This window comes from Podarcis raffonei, chromosome 10 (genome assembly GCF_027172205.1).
Source record: "Podarcis raffonei isolate rPodRaf1 chromosome 10, rPodRaf1.pri, whole genome shotgun sequence".
In the NCBI taxonomy this organism is placed as follows: Eukaryota; Metazoa; Chordata; class Lepidosauria; order Squamata; family Lacertidae; genus Podarcis; species Podarcis raffonei.
Genome location: NC_070611.1, coordinates 62,627,570 through 62,649,350, shown reverse-complemented (window position 1 = coordinate 62,649,350; position 21,781 = coordinate 62,627,570). Strand labels below are relative to the sequence as shown.

At 40.0% G+C, this 21,781-nt stretch overlaps 1 protein-coding gene across 3 annotated transcripts in view; it reads right to left on the bottom strand.

The window, feature by feature from the left end:
- AEBP2 (AE binding protein 2) overlaps window positions 1-21,781 on the bottom strand; it is a 33,342-nt gene that overhangs the window by 9,195 nt on the left and 2,366 nt on the right. For 2 of the 3 annotated variants that reach the window (XM_053404692.1, XM_053404693.1), the window contains exons 2-4: window positions 10,287-10,494; window positions 7,850-7,957; window positions 5,033-5,219 (exon numbers count right to left, since the gene is read on the bottom strand). In XM_053404692.1, the coding sequence (XP_053260667.1) occupies window positions 5,033-5,219; window positions 7,850-7,957; window positions 10,287-10,494 (503 nt within the window). Of the gene's footprint in view, window positions 1-784; window positions 1,902-5,032; window positions 5,220-7,849; window positions 7,958-10,286; window positions 10,495-21,781 lie in introns of those variants that run through there. The other variant, XM_053404695.1, reaches the window with a different exon arrangement.

Sequence of the window (21,781 nt, the reverse complement as noted above, 5' to 3'; positions counted from 1 at the left end):
ATTCAACTGAAGGTTCTGTCTTATATACAGACTCTTTCAGAAGGTTACAGAAGAACAAAATCATACTAGAATTGCTTCTATTATATTAACTCAAAAGAGCGATAATAACCAAATACTCAGTACAAAAGGTTTTTATTCACATGCAAGCCTTGCCTGCAGGGCATTATATAAATTTAAATTTCTCTATTAAAATTAATATGGTGGCTGCCCTTTTGAATTATAAACTTAAAAAGCAGGAAAGCAAAGTAGGCAAAATCAATGTATTTTATGAGCATTATGATGGGGAAAATTTCTTAATCATTTACACCTGGTGGAATCTTGTTAACAATATCTAATCAGCATCAGTTCTTAAAGAAAAGAAAAAGTTATTGACCAATCTCAGAACAGTTGTAATTTGCAGAATAAAGACATCAGCAAAGATATACAAGTCATTCATATCCCAAATTCCACTTAAAGCAAAACACAAACAAAAGTAACAAGAAACAGGTTTATCACATATACAACCAGCAACATTCTGATTTGCGTAACATTCCAGTATTCTCTCTGCTTCGGGGGCAAACTTAGCAATGAATCTTATAATATATTTCAGATGATATTGTAATAAAAAGGTGACCAACAAACCGTCAGCTTCATCCAAGAAAATTATAGTTGCTTAAACAGAACACCCCCCTAAAGCATCTTACAATTTACAAAACAGAATACTGTGAACTAAGTCTTCTACATCACATGATACACATAAACAAAAGCAAAATAAGTACCATATTTTTCCGTGTATAAGATGCCCCCATGTATAAGACGCCCCCTATTTTTGTGTACTCCAAATTAAGGAAAACACCCCTCAGCACTACCAGTGTATCAGACGAGCCCCAATTTTAAACCTGAGTTTTTGGTTAAAAAACCTAGGCTTATACATGGAAAAATACGGGATGTGCCAGTTCTTTTCATAAAAACAAGCCTTAAACTTACAGTTTTAGCTGAGGAAGAATCAACATCCTTCTAGGCCTACGAAATCATTAGTTGGCAGTCTATACGAATCAGTGTAATTTGCTTTCATTCATTTTGTACTAAAAGTTATTATTATGGACCATATAATTGTGTTCCACTGACTAAGAGAAAACTTTTGAGCAACCTTGGGAAATGAAATCTTAAAAGATCTAGACAAATCTTTAAATATACATACCTCAAGAACAAGCAATTTAGAACAGTTTAAGATTAAACTTAGATGAGTTCTTACCTATATATAATGTTAACTGCCAAATCTTCGGAACATTTCATTTTAGATGTATAAAAATTATACATCACTAGGAGTGTTTTTAATTATGCAAGTTCTGCCTAAAATACCTTCCACTCACATTATGCTAGTTTGCTTAAAATGCTAGAAATTGAAAATATTCTGAATAGATGGAATAAAAACTGCAGATGACTACTTCAGCACTGTTCAACTGCTACTGATATTCTACTTCAACAGACTGTACCAATGTCTTAGCTCAATTAAAACAGTTCTCCAAACCATGGTCTGGGAAATCAGAAACTGGAATCACACACTTCCCTCCACTTTTAAGTTTAGCTCCAACCATAGTTTGCTGTGACATCAAAACCGGCAAAGCATAATTAGTGCTTACCACCCGGACAATTAGAAACCACAATTCAAACTGAAGTTTCATCTTCTGGTTTGGAGGTAGGACAAGCAATTTTAGGCACTACAATTATGCTCAGTGCTAAACTGCAAAAAGAAAGTGAAGAAGATTGTGTGAAGGGGGTAGAGCAGGCCTCTGAATTGAATCTTAGTACTGAGAACAAGAGAATTCGAGGACAGAAATAAGACTGAGCAAATATGCTTAAAAACTTTCAGGGAAGCAAACATCCATGTGACTGCTTATGTAATTGGGTTATGAAGGTATCTACAGCAAGAAAAAGGAAAAAATACATTTGATTCAACTTTATACATTCACTATACAAGCGAACACATAAATATATTTACTGACTCATTTACTGCAACAGTAAGGGAAACAAAGACGTAAAACTGGGGAATCAAGTTTCAATTCTCTGGATACTACTAATGTATTTGTTTGAGATAGCCTTGATTTTTTGAAAGAGGTAGCTTTAAACGCTTATTCATCACCTTGTAGTTTTTTTTAAAGCAAGCTACAGCTTGTTGTTTAGCAAGCTTCCCTCTTATTTTCAACAACCGCAAGAGTGGCAAGCTTGCTTTCTCAACTGTGTTGCACATCAAGTACTGCTGGTTTATATAACATAACTATGCAATAGTTCAATGCCAGTAAGTCAAAACTGGTATAATGAAATTAATCGAAACTATAGGAACAAACTTTACTCTGCAGTTTTGTTTGCAACAGAAGCAACACTTGAAATTATAATTAACAAGAAATTAATAGGTTCTGGAGTAAAAGGAAGTGCTGCAATTGTATTTCCCATTTTTTTTTTAAAAAAAAAAAGTACCTTCCATTTCGGCAAATAAGCTATAGTAGTTTAAATATTACTAAAATTCTAGCAGAAAAAAATGGTAAAATTCTTCTGCAAAGGAGGATAGAACTGCACTTTACTATGTTTGTAAACCTAAATTTTTAAGTCTTAGTCAGGGTGTTTGATTCATCACTATCAAGTTTCATCTAAAGTCAAATGCAAAAAAAAAAAAAAAAAGGAAAGAAGGCTGGGTACTTTCGGTGGCCTCCAAACTTGGGCTAGAGATTGGCCCAGAAGCAAAATGCAGTGGCTCAGCTGTCCACTGGAGCAGGATATCGCTGACAAGTTACCCCACAGTTGAAGAATTGCACTGGCTGCCGATTAGCCACTGGTGCTGCTTTTGGCGTATAAAACCCTATATGGCTTGGAACCAGGATACCTGAAAGATCATCTCACCCTTATATACCCAACTGATCACTGCACACTGCAAGCGACGGCCTCCTGCCAATACCATCTCATCAGGAGGTCTGTTCCACACAATGTAGGAATCCGGCCTTCAGCGTTGTGGCACAACCCCACCCCCGGAATTCTCTCCCCTTAAATAGTAGACAGGCTTTTCAGTGCCTACTGAAGACAACAAGACTTTTAAGTTGAGCTCTTTCCCAGTCTGCATCTTATATTGGAATTGTTTTTTAAGGTAGTGTTTCTCAAATTTCTGTCCCCAGCTGTTGCTGGACTGCAATTCCCATCTAGCTAGGGATGATGGGATGTTTAGTCTAACAACAGCTTGGGACCCTAGATTGAGAAACACTGTTTCAAGGGGTATTTATTGTTGCTTGCCACCCTGGGCTGCTATGGGAGGAAGAGCAGGATATGCCTTCAATAAATAAAATATACTGTAAAGGAGAAAATGGAACACGATGTAGTGGTGCAGTTGATTGTGTATCACATTCAGCTGGTAAAAGTGGATGACATACACTTTTTCTTTTTAAAAATGCTTGATTTAATGAGTTTGATCGCATATACTGCTTTCAGTCAAGTGTGCAAACTCAGTTCCAATGCTGACATATATTAATTACGTTGACATTAGGGGGTAGGAAAACCCTACTTGTGGCACTGATTTGCAATGGTCAACTAATGCATGCAAATCATCACTTGAAGCTGCAGGTGAAGAATGCCGAACATGCCCGTATGAACCGGCCCCACAGCCTGGCAGTTTGTCCAGAGACCGTGTTACAATTATTTAGGTCTAGCTTTCCCCAACTGGGTGCCCTTCAGGTGTCACTGAGCATGACCCCCATCAACTCTAGCCAGTGCAGCCATGTTTGTGGCTTGCGCTAATGGGAGTTGTCGTTCAAAAATGCCTGGAGGCCAGCAGAATGGGAAAAGTTGAAATGAGCACAAATAGGAAGAAGGGCCATTTTAGTTTTTAATTTCTGAAGCAGTAGTTTTAAATTAGTTCCCAAAATAGATTAACCATGTTGGGGTTCTGAATAAAGGAGGAGCCCATAAGAACATTTAATCAAGCTTAGTTCTGTTTTTGTTTTTTAAAGGAAGATGAACCAAACAAGAATGGATGGAGCTGATTGGAAGGTGTTTGGCTGCAATGGTACTCCTGATTGAGGCTGCTTCATCTCCCTCCCTTCCCGGGTTATGTATGGCTTGCACCTTGGCACAAGAGCACAAGGGTTCTTGTTTTGCCACTCTCAGCTAAGGATGAACAGTTACTGGGAGACAGGAATAACAGTGGGAGCGTGAGAAGACAGAAGGCTGGGTTATTGTGAGTCAGAAGGGTTTCCACCAGTTAATGTATTTAAACTGGGCTTCAGGTGCATGAGTCTGGGAGTGCTCTCCCCACCTCCCGTTGAGTTTTACATGCCTTGAAGATCACTGACAATATGGATTAGTACAGGCACAATGGTGAACTTGTTTTGTCTAAGACTAAGACAACAAGAGCATGGAGGCACAGTATGGTGCTCCCTACCATCAGCTCCCTGTCCAGAATGAATTCTCCATGCCCCTTTCTTGCTAGTTTTAACCATGCTTAAACTTTACATCAGCACTGGCCTTATCTATTTGCAGCTCAGTCTTTTAACAGTGGTTAAATGTTCCCCAACATAGTGTGGCATCAGCCCTATAAGAGAGCAGGGTCCAAAACCTTCACACATCCAACCTCCTTAAATCTAACAAATTACTGTGAAGTCAGTAGCACATAAAGTATGGTACAGCTCCCATCTATGAAACTGTGGTGCACCCAATTTATGGACTTAGGCAATATTATGATTATAGACACACATTAGTCTAGATAACTGCTCTGAGTCTACAAAAGAACAGATCCCCTCTGTTTTTCAGGAGGCCCACAGAATGTTCCCCTCTACTGTGAAGTACTTGCATCTATTCTGGCTGGCCGAGTTGTGGAAATGGACCAGCTGATATAAGCATCTCTATCACCCTGTACCTTACATAAAAGATCTTAAATCAAAAGTTGAAAACAATGGAATTTATAGGCTAGCAAAAAATCAATAACTAAAAAGTGGGCAAGTAGTCAAGAAAGGCAGTTTTTAAAGTTTATGCTGCTTATTACAGAACTGTAGAAGTTTCATGTGCTTACGTAAAGAGCGCCTCCGCTTGTTCTTTAACTTCCTTCTTTTGTTCATTCCAGCTTTAGAAGGAGATTCTTCTTTAGCCTTTGGCTGGTTGGTAACTTTTGAAGAATTCTGCTGGCTGAAGTGTGTTGGCACGTGACGAGCCAACCCACTCTGAGACGCAAAGCTCGCATTGCACCCTCCAACGACACACTAATAAATACAAAATCAGAAATGCTCAATTAAGACATCATAAGGAAGCTACCGATTCATTCTCACTTTGCACTGCTGCTCCTTTAACAAGGAACAACAAATTCAGGCAACATATTAAAAACTGCTTATTTCAAAAAGAATTTCCTCTTCCCTGGATGTCCCTAATGCAGATCTCTGTGTGTTAACAAGGAATGATATAGTTGAATCAAAGCTGACCTCCAAATACTCGAGCACTCAATCCATTCCAATTATACCATGCAAACATACGCCTTGTTCGAATTTTAAAAATCCTGAAATCACATCACATGCAAGGGACAATTTTCTTGCATGCTACACAACCACCACCCATTCCTATGAGTATTTCACATGGGTAAAATACTTGTTCTCCTGACCAAGAAAGAAACCTTAAAGAAAACTATTATAGAAAATTTTATTACAATCAATTTAAGGCTCCTTTCTACACATTTCCTTGAGTTCTGTGGTTAAAGTGGATTAGGTGGTAATGTTCCAAACAAGCAACATGAGCCAACTCTAACCATATGCATCAAAAATTGCAGACATTACAAAGACCAGTATGAACGAACAGACTACGTCAAGCAGTCTGCTGTTCAAGGACATTGAGGGCATGTTGCCCTTGAATAGCATCAAGCTGCTGAGAAAAAATGTCAATACAGTAGATAAGTAAAAGCGGCTACGCATATCCTTACTACTCCCTGAAGGTTTCTCAGTAAGGAATATTTTGAATTCTCATCAGTGCTGAAATGTTTTCTTTGGATAGAAGCATGTACTTTGTAACCCAGTTTATCAAAATATAATTTTGTCTGCTTGGGTTCCAAAAGTGACATTGTTAGGAGAACTTCAAATCTAGTATTATACTTAGTATTATACCAGCCCCACCCTAACCTGCTCCTAACTTTATACGTGTTTAATATACCATCTCACACACAAGCTAAGTTTATTTAACCTGATCAGAGGACCCCCAACAATAGAAGATGAAAGCCACAATAGCATGTGCTATCTACCTACTAACTGAAAATCATTTTATACTGAAAACTAAATCAAGGCTGAAGGTTTTGCTAAGCCGAATTTTCCTGTAGCTTAGTTAAAGTTTTGGGGTATCGTCCAACCTTACAGATTTCCTAGCACAAGCATTTTCAGCTGCGCAAAGGAACTTCCCCTCCCCCAAAATCTGTTATGGGTTTCCCAACAACCCTTCAGAACAGATTCAGGGGGCATGTGGGGAGGAGGAGGGGAAGTACCATTGTACATCCCAAAGTGCTTGAAATAGCAAAACTGTTTAGCTGGATACTGCCCTTAGCCTACAGCAGCATATTTTTGCTCCTCCCAAACTTGATATTGATGTTTTTAGACCTGAAGGTTAACAAAACACCACCCCAAATTGGTTTGGACAATAATCTTTTGGCTTAAAACGCAAATATGAATGAATCTTGTGGGCATGCACATAGCTCCTTCACTGCTCCCTTTGTGGAGGAAGCCAACAACTCCATCAACCACATTTTCGAACCACTTCACTATTAAAAAAACCTTGAAAAGGTTCAATATTTGAAAAAATATACATTAAAAACATTCCAAAAAAAGTAGAAATATCAGGAAGTTCAAGAATACTTTCTCATTTCATTTGAATTAGAAAACTGTATTTAACAGCTCTACATCAAGCCAATCTATTAAGACAACTTCAAACCATGACTTCATATCCAAAACCCTTAACCACAGTTGCCCAGTTCAAATTAAACAGGAAGCAGTATTTAACAGAAGACTTCTTGGTTTGCTCACCTGCTCATGTGAACAGAAGAGGAAATGGGCTGTGGCCAAAAGACTTGTTCGTATCTTTGCTTATCAAGCCAATACGTGATCATCCAAACATGGTCACTTGTGAAGATGAGTGTTTGCATTTAAGACTTATCTTTTACAAAGCTCTTGCTTTAAGTTAGACAGCTTAAACGCAAACATCTTTACATTCTTAGAATATTTTTTTGTAAAAAAACACCATTGTATGCTTATCCTAAATTGCACACTTAATCTAAATGAGAACGAGAGTAAGTCTGAAAGCGGGTTCAATTCATGTTCTAGAAATGGCGTCTGAGTAATCTAGTCTGACTGAATAATCCCCAAACTGCAAAATCACATGAGTTAAGAGGCCTGATTAGATAGGCTGCAAATGAGTGGCTGCATGTGGTGCGCGTGGTAGTGATACACACAGCTACTGGGAAATGTAGTCATGAAATAAAAAAGGATAAAGATCTTCAGAAACATCTCTTTTCCACCCTCAGGGCTATCTGCACAGGCAGAACTGCATGCATAGGACTACGTAGGGAGAACTGGGCAATTAAATTTAAGAGAAATTAAGACTGTAGAAGAGATATTGGTTCTACTTGAACCAAACCAAACCAAAATAGAACCAAAATAGAAACTTTTCATGGAATCAAATGGATGGAAGGATCTGGTTCAGAATATCATGGGCTGGGGTGAGGATTTGGATGCTGATTGCCCTCAAACTGACCTCAAACTGAGGTCAGAAGTCGATGAGGACACAGGCAATGGACAGCCATCAAATTTAAACTAGTTAGGATGTTTAGGAGTTATCCACAATATTCCAAAAGATACCTTACCTTAAATGGTTTGTCACCACTGTGTGTCAACATATGCCGCTGCAACCAGCTCTGACTTGTTGACGGGGTGTTATAGACTTTGCAGCCTTTCCATAAGCAGACAAATACCTAGTAAAAGAAAACACAGCCATTAAGGTAGGGTGAATGTTCACCTATTACATGATTTTAATATCCAAACTCAAGTACACTCTCAGTTCAACTGTTAAAACTCTCAACTGAAGTGTGAAATTGTTTCCTCTAATGATTTCTACAGCTGTAATTCAATTTGGTGTTAGAAAACATGACAGATTTCTGTTGGGAAAGAATGTGCATTTTAAAAAAAACACCACTTTTGAGCTAAGAGAACAGAAAACGAGCAAACAGAAGAGAACCACCAGCAGGTTATAAAGACTAAGGATGCTGGTAAATTTCTAGTTTGAGGACTGGACAATCACAATCCAAGGAACTGACACAGTACACTATCAACAGCTTTATTAAAAAGACACGAAAGACCCTCTAGAGCTGATTTTGAGGGTGCACAAAGGGCTGCATGGGGGACAAAAGGAAGACTGAGACCCACTGCACAAGCTAAGTCTGTTCCAACAATGTATGGACAGCATTCGACTCAGTTCCTTATGAAAGGCTTTTGAGGAAGTTTGGTAACTTGAGTTCATGAAAACTGATGCCGTAATAAATCATTAGTATTTAAGGTGTCACAGGATTGATGGTTTTTGTTGCAAGAGACTAATACTTGTGTCAGCCACATGGCTAAATCATGATAAATGGAATGAACTCCTTAAAAATGGGAAGAATATAAAAATCAAAATCAAGAAATTAACATCGGGACCCTAAATATTCATCATTAGAGGAAGCAAATATTTGTGATGGCCATTACCTCTAAAATTCAATTAGCAATTATGTGAAAAATCATGGGATTAAGGACAACTTTAAAAAGATATAAAACATGGGTGGCTAGCCCTAGAGTGAAGGGTAGGTAATAATCATCACCCTTTTTTTTTTGAGCCAAGAGCATCAAGACTCTCATGGCCACATCAAAGTGAACGTGCCTCCCCTTTTAAAAAAGGAAACTGGGGGAGGGGAGTCCTTAGAGAGCACAAAAACCTTTTAGCACCACAGAATCAACAGCAGGGGACTTGTAGGAGAGGTCTGTCAAAAATTCATACACAAGTGTGTGTGTGTGTGTGTGTGTGTGTGTGTGTACATGTATATGTATGACAAATTTTGGGAGGCCATATACAGCCTGCTGATTAGCCACCTCTGAACTAAATTAAGCAAACACAGGTCTGTTGATGGTTACCATGAAGGATACTGAACAAACCTGTATGCCCATATTTAGGCAGTACCTTGTTAGCTATAAGATGATCCTGGGGTGGGGGCAGAACTCCACCAAGAACACACAATTCCTAGACCCAGAAACCATCAAGCTACAACTTCTCAGACTTACCAGGATTCAGCTTCAGTTAGGTAAGACTGCTGATCTGGCTAAGAATGGCATCACTTACATTCTTAACAGCAGTCCTGAGAAAGGGCTACACTATATTTCATAGAACTGTGGAATACTTGGTGAGTATTTAGGGAGAAACGTTCTTTTCTATTTGATAACAATCTTCTTGTTCTATCACAGAAACTGCAGATAGCTACCATTTTGTTTGTGTGGAGACCCCTGCCATTGGTGCAGCTGAAGTCCCAGAGCCTTACACTAGAAAAGGATTCTATGCTTTAATTATTCAGGTTATGAAGACAGCTGTTTTTCCTCTTTTAAAGTGAGTATTTTGCTTTTCATGTATTCTTCCACTTCTATATATGCTATGTTAAAAACAGGTTGCCTCGTCTCCAAACTCCAAGTTACAAAACCAAAATCTAAACTGCTGGTGCAAAAGAAGAAAAGCTACATTAAGGAACACAAACTAACTTGAAAGAGAACCAGTCCTAGACACTGCTCCCTGTCTTCTCTTTATCAAGCTGCAAAATTCCAAATTAGATAACTCATCTCTTAACTTCAGACATCTACAAATCTTACTTGCTAGTGACAAGTGTCAGTTTACATCCCTTCCCCCTATTCTCTCGTTCAGTGGTCTGGAGGCAGCAAGAAACAGCAGGCATTTCTCCAAGTGTTTCTTACTGTCCAGACACCAAAGTGAGAGAAAAGTCCCCACCTCTCTCAAAAGACAGGAAGCTGAATAAAGGCAAGATGGAGGCAATGCTGATGGATGGCTGGCATTTCCAGGAATTGGGAATTCAGCCTGCTCTAGACAAAATGGCACTCCCTCTGAAGGAAGAGGTCTGTCATCTGGGGGAGATCCTGGAGGAGGACCACTAGAGGACCAGGTGGCTTCCAAAAATGATTGGCACTTTATTTAGCAGCAGCAAACAGTACAAATATTCTCAATGCAAACAGTACAAATATCATGGAAGAGCAATGAAAAAGTAAACCAACCCCTCCTCGCTGGCCATCTACATGTATAGAGCGAATGTGGTCTGCCAGATCTGGGCTTGAGTTGAAGCAAGAATGGCACTGGTCCCAACAGCAGTTATAAGCAATACTTTTTGCTGATGAAGCTGTAACTCCTTGTCCATTCATCATAACTGGAGTTGAGCGTCCACTGGAAATTGTGCTGTCTACATCCATTATGGTACTGCTGATGCTACAGGAAGGGAAGAGAGAGAAATGAGTTAATTATGAACCTTCTTGTGTTTTCAAGCAGACTTATATTTCAATATAAATGGCAACACTCAAAATCCCAGCACGCAAATTAACAAATCTCAATACACAAATAAATGAGGCAAATGTTGGTTCTGACTCAATATGGGCCAAAACTAGTTGTGATTCATTAAAACTGCTCAAAAGTCCCCATTTCATTACTCCCTGGCTCCATGTCAGGAGTTAGCAAACCTTGGCTTGTCATTACATGCAAACCCACAATCATGGCTTGTTTTGATTCACACAGACCAGGAGTGTAACAAAGGAACTCCATGCAGGTGGGTGGGTTGGCATAGAAGGGATGGAGTAGTTCTATGCCCAGCATAGAAACAAAATGGGCTGCCAGAGGAAGGGAAACCTCCTCTGAACACAGAAAATGACATTTTTTGCCCTTTCTCTGCTGGTCTCCAATAGGCTATTAAAAACTGTTGGGATTCTTTACAAAACTGATGTACACATAATATACATCACAGCCATTTCTGGAAATATGTAAACAACTGCACATTGGCTGTCTTTGAGCACATAGAAAAGAACGACTGTGATTGCAGGCAATGGCCAGTTCCCCGTTCTTCCCTCTTCTGGGTCCAAAAGGACCCACATGTCAGTTATCACACAACATTAGAAAATGCCTAAAATGTTCACCACCTGTACTAAGACCCAGCATGGGTTTCTGAAAAAGAAGTCAAGCCAGGCGGATCTCTTAATTTATTTATTTATTTTTTTAGTTACAAGATTAGAATAGAATAGACTTAATTTGCATAGCCAACAGGCCATTGCATCGAAGGACCGACAGAAACAAAAATACATTACGGAAATAGTTATCATAAAATAATCTCAGTACTTAAAACTTGGCAGAGGTAATGATAATAATAGTAAGATCCTAGGCGACGACACTGATGTCATTCAGACAGCAGCTCTCAGTCTCATTGCTCTCTCGACAAACCTGGCAACCTTCTCTGTTGTCGAGCTGCTCTGGTCAGCTAGGAGTGAGAACAACTTGGCTTCACAAGAGCGGCCCGGGATGGCAGATAGTCACGGCGTGATGGTCTCATCCCTGAGATCTTTATACAGGGAGCAGGACAAGAGAACGTGTGACACAGTCTCCACGTAACCAGCTCCACAGGGGCAGAGCCGGTTCTCGAATGAAATTTTTTTGATATCTACCTTCAAGAACAGCTGATGGTAACATATTTAGTCTGGCCAGTGTAAAGGCCCGCCTAAGTTTTGGAGTGGTTAGGGTAGACAAATAAGGTGCCCGAAAATCAAAGTGGAAGGGGGGCAGATAAGCATACCAAGCACTAAATTTCTTAATATAGGCCAGATTATTCTGTTGCTCAATATCCTTCATGCGCTGGTCAATAACGGTTTTTGCCTTGGGTAGACCCATTTTCAGGAGATGCTGTGCTTGGAGGCCACATGTAAGTAGTTTTTGATGCACTACTTTGGACCACCGACTTCTATGAGCATCTCGTGCTACTAGAGGTAGTAGTCCAGATGGGTTTAAGTTTAAGCGAAGCCAATAGTTGAATGTTCTTAACCAGGTCCGGGTTTCGACGGAGAGGAGGCCAGTCTCCAGCCGTAGGGCCGCATTTGGTACGCATGGTGGAACGGCTAGAATCTGTCTTAAAAATTTAGACTGGACCGTTTCAAGTGTGCGGCAATGGTTTCCCGTCCAGATTTGGGCCCCGTAGAGTAATTGCGCCAAGGGTTTTGCTTGAAAGACCTCCAGAGCTGCTGGGATATGTCTGCCCCCCTTCGTAAAGTAAAAGCGAGACAGTATTTTGGCGCTTTGAGATGCTTTTTCCCTAGCATATTTATGATGGGCCTCCCAGGCCCCTGTTGACTGAAAGACTACTCCGAGGTATTTGAAAATTTTGACCTGTTCTATTGGCTGATTGTCCATCTCCCATCTGTGATATCTGTGTCTCCTAGCGAAGACCATGACTTTGGTTTTTTGGTGATTAACCACCAGTTGATCTCTCCTGCAGTAGGCTGAGAATTCTCTTAGTAGCCTTTTGAGGCCTACTTTAGTTCGTGATAAGAGAACCGCGTCGTCCGCATAGAGGAGCGCTGAAATTGATTTTTCGGCCAATTTGGGGGCATGAAACTCCGGGGATGTTAGGTATTTGACCATGTCATTTATATATAAGTTGAATAGGGCCGGGGCTAAAATACAGCCCTGCTTTAGTTACAAGCTTGGTGAATCATGGGAATGCTGTGGACTTAGCGTATCAAAGTAAGTCTTTGACAAATTCCCCAATGATATTCTTGTAAGCAGCTAGTAAAATGTGTACTGGACGATATAACTGTTAGGTGGATTTGTAGCTGGTTGACTGACTGAACACAAAGAGTGCTCGCTAACAGTTCATTGTCATCTGGGAAATAAATAAAAAGTGGAGTGCTGCAGGGTTCTATCCCATGCCCATTTTTGTTCAACATCTTTATAAATTACTTGGATGGAGGTATTGAGGGGAACCTTGTCAATTTTGCAGGTGACACTAAACTGGGAGAGATAGCTAATGCCGCTGAAGACAGAATCGGGATTCAAAATGACCTTAGCAGATTGGAGAACTGCTCCCCAACTAACGAAGTGAATTTCACTAGAGACAAATGTAAAGTTCTACACTCAGGAAGGAAGAACTAGCTGCACAAATATAAGATGGGGGGACACCTAGATGGCTAGTACTACATGTGAAATGGATGTAGGAGTTCTCAGCAGCTTAGCATGAGTCAACAGTTGATGCAGCAGGAGGGGAAAGCTAATGCTATTCTAGGCTGCATCAACAGGTATCTCTAAGCAACCAAATACCATTCCAGGCACTTCAGAAATAGTATTAATTTAACTTAGGCTGGGCTAAAATTGCAGAAACACTTAACAGAGAGTAAACACTACTATCACCATGGAGCTTACTTCCAAGTACAAAGAAACAGGACTGCACTGCAGGTGCCTCCTTGTGCACCTTCTCCCCACCCCCCACCCTCTTATGCAAGACTGTAAAAGCTTTGGGGCATGTTTTGGTGATTGTTGCTTTTATGCTTTATGTCACATAACACCTTGCTTTATTTTGGACACATAAGAAATAAGAAACAGTATTGCTACATCTACTGTATTTTATTCTGTTAAAGGAAAGAAACACACTGCACTCAAGATCTGCAGTTCATTCGCTCAAGGGATGAGATTTCATCATTATTACTAGCAATCCCTTTTGGCAAATGTAATGAAAAGGCCTGCCATCTTAAAATCTGCCTGTGTTGCATTTGTTAAAATTGTAGTGGCTAGGTCAGTCAAAAGCAAATACAAAAATATTTATTGTACAGTGGTAACTCTGGATGCAGACGGGATCCGTTCTGGAGCCCCGTTCGCATCCTGAAGCGAACGCAACCCGTGTCTGCGTGGGTCGCGATTCGCTGCTTCTGCACATGCGCGTGACGTCATTTTGAGCGTCTGTGCATGCGGCAAAACCCGGAAGTAACGTGCTCCGTTACTTCCGGGTCGCCGCAGAGCGCAACCCAAAAATGCTCAACCTGAAACTACTTCAACCCGAGGTATGACTGTAGTGTTCATCAAATAAATGCTGTGACGGCTGATTAGACAAAACATTGCAAAACAATGCCAGATAAATGCAAAAAACCTAAACAACCTTTAAGTAATTTTGTGCTCTGCCTTTAAACCTTCCTTCCTAAAGTGTTTGACCAGGACAGCTTTCCCTAAGGCACACTTCAGATCTAACAGATGGATCATTACACCAGCGGCCCTGGAGGTCAACATGCAGGCTGGATTTGTTCATAGAACTGTTATTTCTGAGATGCAAACCTTCCATTGGGCACACACACAACTACCGGACAATAGGACGCACCTTGCTAGGAGTCAGGTGGATTTGTAGCTGGTTCTGCATCCTTCCTGGAAAAAAGTAACAAGTGGGGTGCCGCAGGATTCTGTCCTAAGCTCGTAGCTAGTTTGTCTTTATAAATTACTTAGGCAGGCATGGCCAAACCTGGTCCTCCAGCTGTTTTGGGACTACAATACCCATCATCCCTGACCGCTGGTCCTGTTAGCTAGGGATGATGGGAGTTGTAGTCCCAAAACAGCTGGAGGGCCAAGTTTGGCCATGCTTGAACTAAGGCAATGCTCATCAAATCTGCAGATGACACCAAACTGGGAGGGATAGCTAATGCCGTAGAAGACAGAACCGGGATTCAAGGAGACCTTAACAGATTGGAGAACTGAGCCCAAACAAACAAATGAATTTCAATAGGGACAAATGTCAGGTTCTACACTTAGGCAGGAAGAACCAGCTGCACTGTTATAAGACGGGGACACTTGGCTTGCCAGTTCTACACATGAAAAGGATCTAGAGAGTCTGAGAGATCTGCACTGGCTGCCAATTTGCTACAAGGCCAAGTTCAAAGTTTTGATACTAACATATACAGCCCTATACAGCTTGGGAACAGCTTATTTGAATAATTGCCGTATCTTTTGCAGACCCAGCAGGTCAGTACGCTCCTTCAAGTTCCAAAGATATTAGTAGCCCTTCTATGGAAACCTGAAGTATGGTTTTCAGCGTAGATGCCCCATTCTGTAGAACAGCATGCCTACTGGGGCAATTATCTGCATTTTCAAAAAACAACTGAAGACATGTTTGTTCTGACAAGCTTGCCCAGCTGGATGAATTCGTCTCTGGCACATGTGTCCATTTTGTATTGTTTGAAATTCATTTTGGTTTTATTTGTGCTGATTAGTTGCTGTTGTATCAGATTCCATACAACGCCTTGGAACATATGTGGAAGGCAATGAACAACAACACATAGGGCACTATTGTACTCCCCCCCACACATCAAGTCCTAGACATTAGTCACTGCTCAGACAGAGCCCCTCAAAGACAGGGCACAGCTCAGGTTAAGTTCCCCACTAATCTGAGCTAAGACTGGTACTATCATAGGACATGTGCGGAGGGTGTAGCTTACAAGCAGCATATCTAAAAGTTTTAATTCAGTCTAGTAGTGGAATAGCTTTCCCAAACACAGCTGGTAATTCACACTTAGAAACTGCCCTGTACCCACCTACCCCCTGGTAAGGGTCAGCTCAGCAGTTTATAGCAGAACAGCAGCTAAACTATAATATTCCACACACTAGTTTTGTAGAGCCCAAGGCTCAGGAGCTTCTCTTCAAAGCCACCCTTTAAGAGTTCTGCTCACTTTCTTCTGGTGTCCAGGGCTTAAATGACAACCAGATGAAATGTCAAGGGAGTGGTCAAATGCACACCAAAAATAAGTTAATAGGGAGGAAAGAAAAAAGACCGTTTTGGAGCTGCATTAGATCTAACTCCAGGATTCCATTCCCATTTGGTCCCACTTTAAGATTTAACTGCATTTTAAGTAAAGCTCTCCAAACAGCAATTGACAAACTCGTCTGCAACCCTTCAGCTCTAAGACTTCCAAGGCAGTAAACAAATAAAACTCATAAAATGCATACAATTAAACTCAACCTGATATAAGAAAACAAATGGAGGAAATCAACAGTACAACCAGGATCACCACAACTCCAGTCAACCTAACAAACTTCATAAGATATGTGGGTCTCGGATTAATGCCTTTGAAGATGACCTGTGCAGGTTCATGTGGAAGGAGGCAGCACAACAGATATGTAGGGCACAAGCCATTTAAGACTTCAGAGGTGAGCACCAAATTTCTGGTTTCAGCTGTTCCCAGAAACAGACAAATAGTTCAGGATCTGTTCAAGGACAGGGTAGAGATTAGAGATCCTATCAGCCAGTCCCAGCTGGGTTTTGAACTGAGTGAAGTTTCCAACCACTTGTCTTTTCTGGTATAATGTGCACAATCAGATAGTGAGTTAAGAAAATGTTGGAGCTTGACTTGTACACTAATGAAGAAAGTTATCTCCTCCCTTGGTAACAGCCAATCCTCTCTGCGTTCTTTTGAATGTTCCCTTTGAAGGGAAGCGAAGAATTTGTCCTCCCACCATCTCCACACTGTGGGCAGCATTTGCAGGCCTCTATGAATTTGGATTTTGCTTATTCATGGCCAGTGACAACCACTGCTCTCCCTTCACTTCTGCCTTTGCTCTTAGGAATTGGATAAAACAGCAAGAAGAATTCTAACCACTTTCCCCCTTCTCCAAAGCAGAGTGCAAAATTACAGAAAACATTCTGTCCTCTCCTATACATGTCACATAATTCATAGGAGTGGCACATGTTTAATTCACTTCACACTGGTCTTTTCCAGAAACTGTGTGTCTATATTGATGCTTTTACAGTGTGAAGCTAAATGTTATTGAGAAAGGAACAAGGTTTGAGGAGATAGCAGCCTCTGCTGAAGACATCAGATTGCTGCAAGCTGATGGCACCAGAACTTCTTTGCACTCCATGGTCTCTAAACCAGTTAGCCAAAAGGATTAAGGTTGGTAAGACAGCAGCTTACATTCATGTCACTCTGCTCAAGCACTCAAATGTAGATTCAAAAAGGATTAACATTACTTCTTAGCTGGTAGAGCATGAAACTCTTAGGTTCGTGGGTTTGAGCCCTGTGGTAGGTGAAAGATTCCTGCTTTGCAGAGGGTTTGTCTCACTAGACAGTTCTGATTCTTACATATAAGTACATTTCACATATGTGTCATCAAAAAAGCCCCAAAACTTTTCCCCACCTGGTCATATGCATAGACATATTCATCACAAATGTGTACACCTCAGAACACTCAAATTTCCCTCATATTGTTGTTACATATCCTCAGATAGCTCAGTTTTGCAGATCATAAGACTCAATCTCAGGGTCAAGGGTTCGAACCCCACATTGGGCAAAAGATTCCTGCATTGCAGAGAGTTGAACTAGATGGGCCTCGTGGTCCCTTCCGACTCTAAAATTCCATGATTCTAACCATTCATTATCATTATCATAATCATTATCATTATTAATTTTATAATGAATGATTTTAGAGTGTTGTTTGTGTTGTACTTTTGTACTGTTTTATTGTTGTTAGCCGCCCTGAGCCCGGCTTCGGCTGGGGAGGGCGGGATATAAATAAAATTTATTATTATTATGTGGTAATGCACACCACTGTGAAAATCACAGGTTTACAAACTGAAGAGACAAGATTCTTCTGGTCTTAAATCTATTTTATGCTCCTGTATATACTTAGCTCCTCTTAGCTAACTGGTCTTCGGGTTTTTTGGATTAGTACATATGGCAGAATCATTTGCTTTATATGAGTACTGTTGAACATACAAGAAAAAGCATTCAAAAACTACATAAAACATGAGTTATCTTCCCTTGCTAAATCTTCATCGTCAAATGAATTAAGGTTCCAATTCTTCAAATGGACAATTTGAAGCACAAGAAAGATACTTTGGTGTAGGAAATGTCAGGCCAATCTGTATACATTTTCATTGAAAACTAAAGCCGGTACTAATAATGGAAGTTAAAATAAAAAAAAATTACTTTCTACTTCAGTATACCGTACTTTTCCATCTATAAGATGCCCCTTATTTAGGGAGGCCTCAAATTTAAGAAAATGAGCAAGGGTGGGGGGGAGAATGCCGAACCAACTATCACTCACCCAACTGGCAAACGCTAACAATCTCAAGCAATGCAAGACAAATTGCCGAAGCAGCAGTCAATCCAAAGCAGCCCTTGCCACATCCACAAATAATCCACCCAACTGACAAAGCAGCAGCCAATACAAAGCAGCCCTTGCAGCAGACACCATTCACCCATCCAATCGCTAGATCCTGCTGGCGGATACAACCAATCACCCATTCCCCCTCTGTACTACCCATGTATAAGACGAACCCTACCCATTTTAAACTTTATTTTGGAGTAAAAAAAAACCTTGTCTAATACACAGAAAAGTACATTATTTAAGTATCTTGCTTCATTATCTATATTCCTGACATTTTAAAGGCAATTTATTCATTGTTCACTGTTAAGAATAAGTAAGTTTTTGCTGCATGACTGACACTGGTCCCCAAATGGTAGATTCCCCGACTCCCTCACTCCACAGAGAAAGTAACAGTAGCATCAGGAGAAAAGTTAATTAAAATAAATGTGACACCACTCATGTAGTCGATGTCTTTTCTAAGGGAGAACATGAACCTTTGACCACTCTTGCTAAATACAAGGTCTGACATATTTCACTTACAGGAAAACATTCAGCTCAAACCAAAAAGTTTCAGGGAGGCCCAGAGGTAAAGTGGGCCTACAGGGAAGATTAGTTCAGAGAATACAAAACCAATGATTCTCATTCTTATTCAAGCAGTCTGAACTGCTTCAGGGAACTCCATGCTATACTGCAGCATAACCTAAGTTTCCCCAAAACTTAGTAAGCTGTTTTTGATGGGGTTGTGGCACATTTAAAGGCTAAAAGATTCAGAGCCACGTATACCACTTTTATCTGAAATACTGAGACACCAAGCTGCCACACATCAGAGCTTTCAATGTCTATAATAAAGTTAACTTTCCTAAAGATCTAGAAGTGGAAATTAGATTATTAATGAAGAGCAAGTGAAGCTCAGAAGGCATGTGTGTAAGCTACTTACATTAATAACGTACACTCTGCATCTAGGTTTGTTGTTTTTCATTTGTAGTTTCAAAAAAGTTTAATGGTTTTTTAAAGGCACATGCATGTACATGCACTTGAAGTATACATAAAACACACGAAGAAGCCTTCATTTTTACAGCCATCTCCCTCTGCTAGTCTGTAACCATTGTACAGTCTTGGATCTCGAATGCCTTGGGACTTGAACATTTTGGCTCCTGAATGCCGCAAACCTGCAAGTGAACGCTCTGGTTTGCAAACGTTCTTTGGAACCCAAACATCCGACGCGGCTTCCGATTGACTCCTGCAGTCAATCGGAAGCTGCGCCTTGGTTGTTGAACGTTTTTGGAAGTCGAACAAACTATACGACTGTCCTACTGTAGAACATAATGAAAACTTTAAGAAGTTAAAGACAACTGAGGAAAAACGGATGGAGCAGCACATGGAGTCTTTTAACTTTATCACAACAAATGTTCAATGAAGATTGAAATATGTGCAGGATAAAGATGAGCTGCTGAATGCCAGTAAAGCTGACACAAATATAAATAGCAAGTGTTTGCACCTTTAAATGCATCATACTTGAAGAAGACCATTAAAGAATTCAATCTTGGTTGTCTGTTTTGATGTTGGGTTCCTCACAGTTGTAAAGCAAAACCCACCTAGCTGTTAGCTGCATCAAAAATGGCTCATGTATAAAGGCACAGGAATATGAGGAACGTCAAATGACAGGGATGAGTACACCAAGCATATTTAATCTGCTGAACATTCATTATGTGATTTGTTGCCCTATGGGGCTTTTATGAAGTCATAAATGTGTGTTTAAAGCACATTAAACAAGCAAGCTGTTTTAGCAGATTTTAGTGCCCACTTAGTAACTGCTTCTTATAAACAAAAATTTATACCGCAAAGCTGATTGCTGACTTTAGATAAATGCAGCATTAAAAACTTCCAAAGGCAATTGCTGACTCCATATCACCCTGGGAAGAATGCAACATTTATAATCAGAACATTAACCGAAATGAAAATAGAAAAAATAATGATGGCATTTAACTTGGCTCAATTCTTTTAGTATTTGGGATCAATATTAAAGTTCTGTATTTAAGATGAGGTATTATTAATTTTAACAGAATAGGACATGCTCTTCTGCTTTCAGCAACTCCATTCCTGGGAAATACTGGAAATTGCCTCCACTACTGGCACTGGCCAGGTGTAGTGCCTCAGCCGTCCTGAGCTATCACACAAACGTGGCAAGAAGAGACAAGTGTTCCCAAATGCAGTATTGAGCAGTAAGTCATCAATGCCCCCAAAGATCTGCTAGCCTCCACTCTTATTTAGACCAAGGGGCACATCATGCATTATATTTCCATCAGAGAGAGCTGAAGTAGAGAAGAGTAAATTTTGAAAGATTTCCGACTTACAGAAATGTGAAGGTGGGAAAAATTCAAGGGAGGGGGAATTTATTAAAAATTTAATAAATCACCATCACTACTATCACCCCTGCCCCCTCCCCAAGGGCTTTTTCTTTCATTCAGTTTTTTCAAATGGTAAAACTGGAAATTTGGGGGGAAATATTAAATATTTTTTCCTTTTGAATAGCAAAATGCTTTTGAGACACAGTTTTACTTATTCAAAATGTGCTCTGTGTATTACTACTATATTTTATTACCCACCTTTCATCCAAGGGTTCCAGGGTGGGATACAACAATTGAAACTTAGTGTGGGAAATGGTTTAAAACAACCTACATGCATGTCAAGTGACAAATGTGTAAAGAAATGTGCAAAACAGCAAGAACTAAGATGTGTGTTCTCTGCAGTTTGTAGTGCTCTTTCTCTCTACTATTGGGTATATTCACAATTTGGAATTTTCAAACCAATGTCATTGAAGCAGTTGTGCTTTGAAGCAGCAGTCCTATGCAAGCTAACCAGGGGGTATATTCACCATTAAATAGAGTGGGCTCTACTTCTGAGTAAATATGAATAGGATTCCTCCGCAAAATTCATAAATACTGAAAACAGTAAGTACATAGTTATGCACTAAGTAAGTTTGCATTTTATATTGTAAAAGTATTAAAAGGAAAATTTGCTTACACTTCAACTTCCCCCAAGGATTTCCATGTCCCCACCTCCATGTAGCCCAACAAAAAGGGGGGGTTCCTGTTGCAGGCACCCCAGTGATGAGCAAAGCACCTATCCCTGTACTCACAGAAGACACTGTTAACTTAATTCCCAAGTACTAATTGATTGGGGTAACAGGGGAAACTTTAAAAAATGATGATGGCATTATACTTTTTCAGCATTATCTAAGATAAGCTTTAATATCTCATAATAAATTCCTCCTTTACTCAACAATTCAATGTGATTTTATATGTGATAGATGGAGTCTAGAGGCTAGCAAATTCTGGCTTGCAGGGACTTGGGCCAGGTAATTTTTTTAAGGAACTTTAATATTTCAGGACTGTATTATTTTTTAAATGCAAACTATTTTGCATCTAATAAGCTTCAAGTTTTCTTCTAGTCAGCAACTGTCTCCTAGGAACTGAACTAGCCTTAAGAATTCAAATACTGGCTCAACACTGCAACTTGCATGTTTGCATGAAATTGATCTGCCTTCAGTTACTATTCATTTAATAGAGTGACTAAATAAAAAACAGGTGCAAGTTAAAATAGTATAGTCACTAGAACT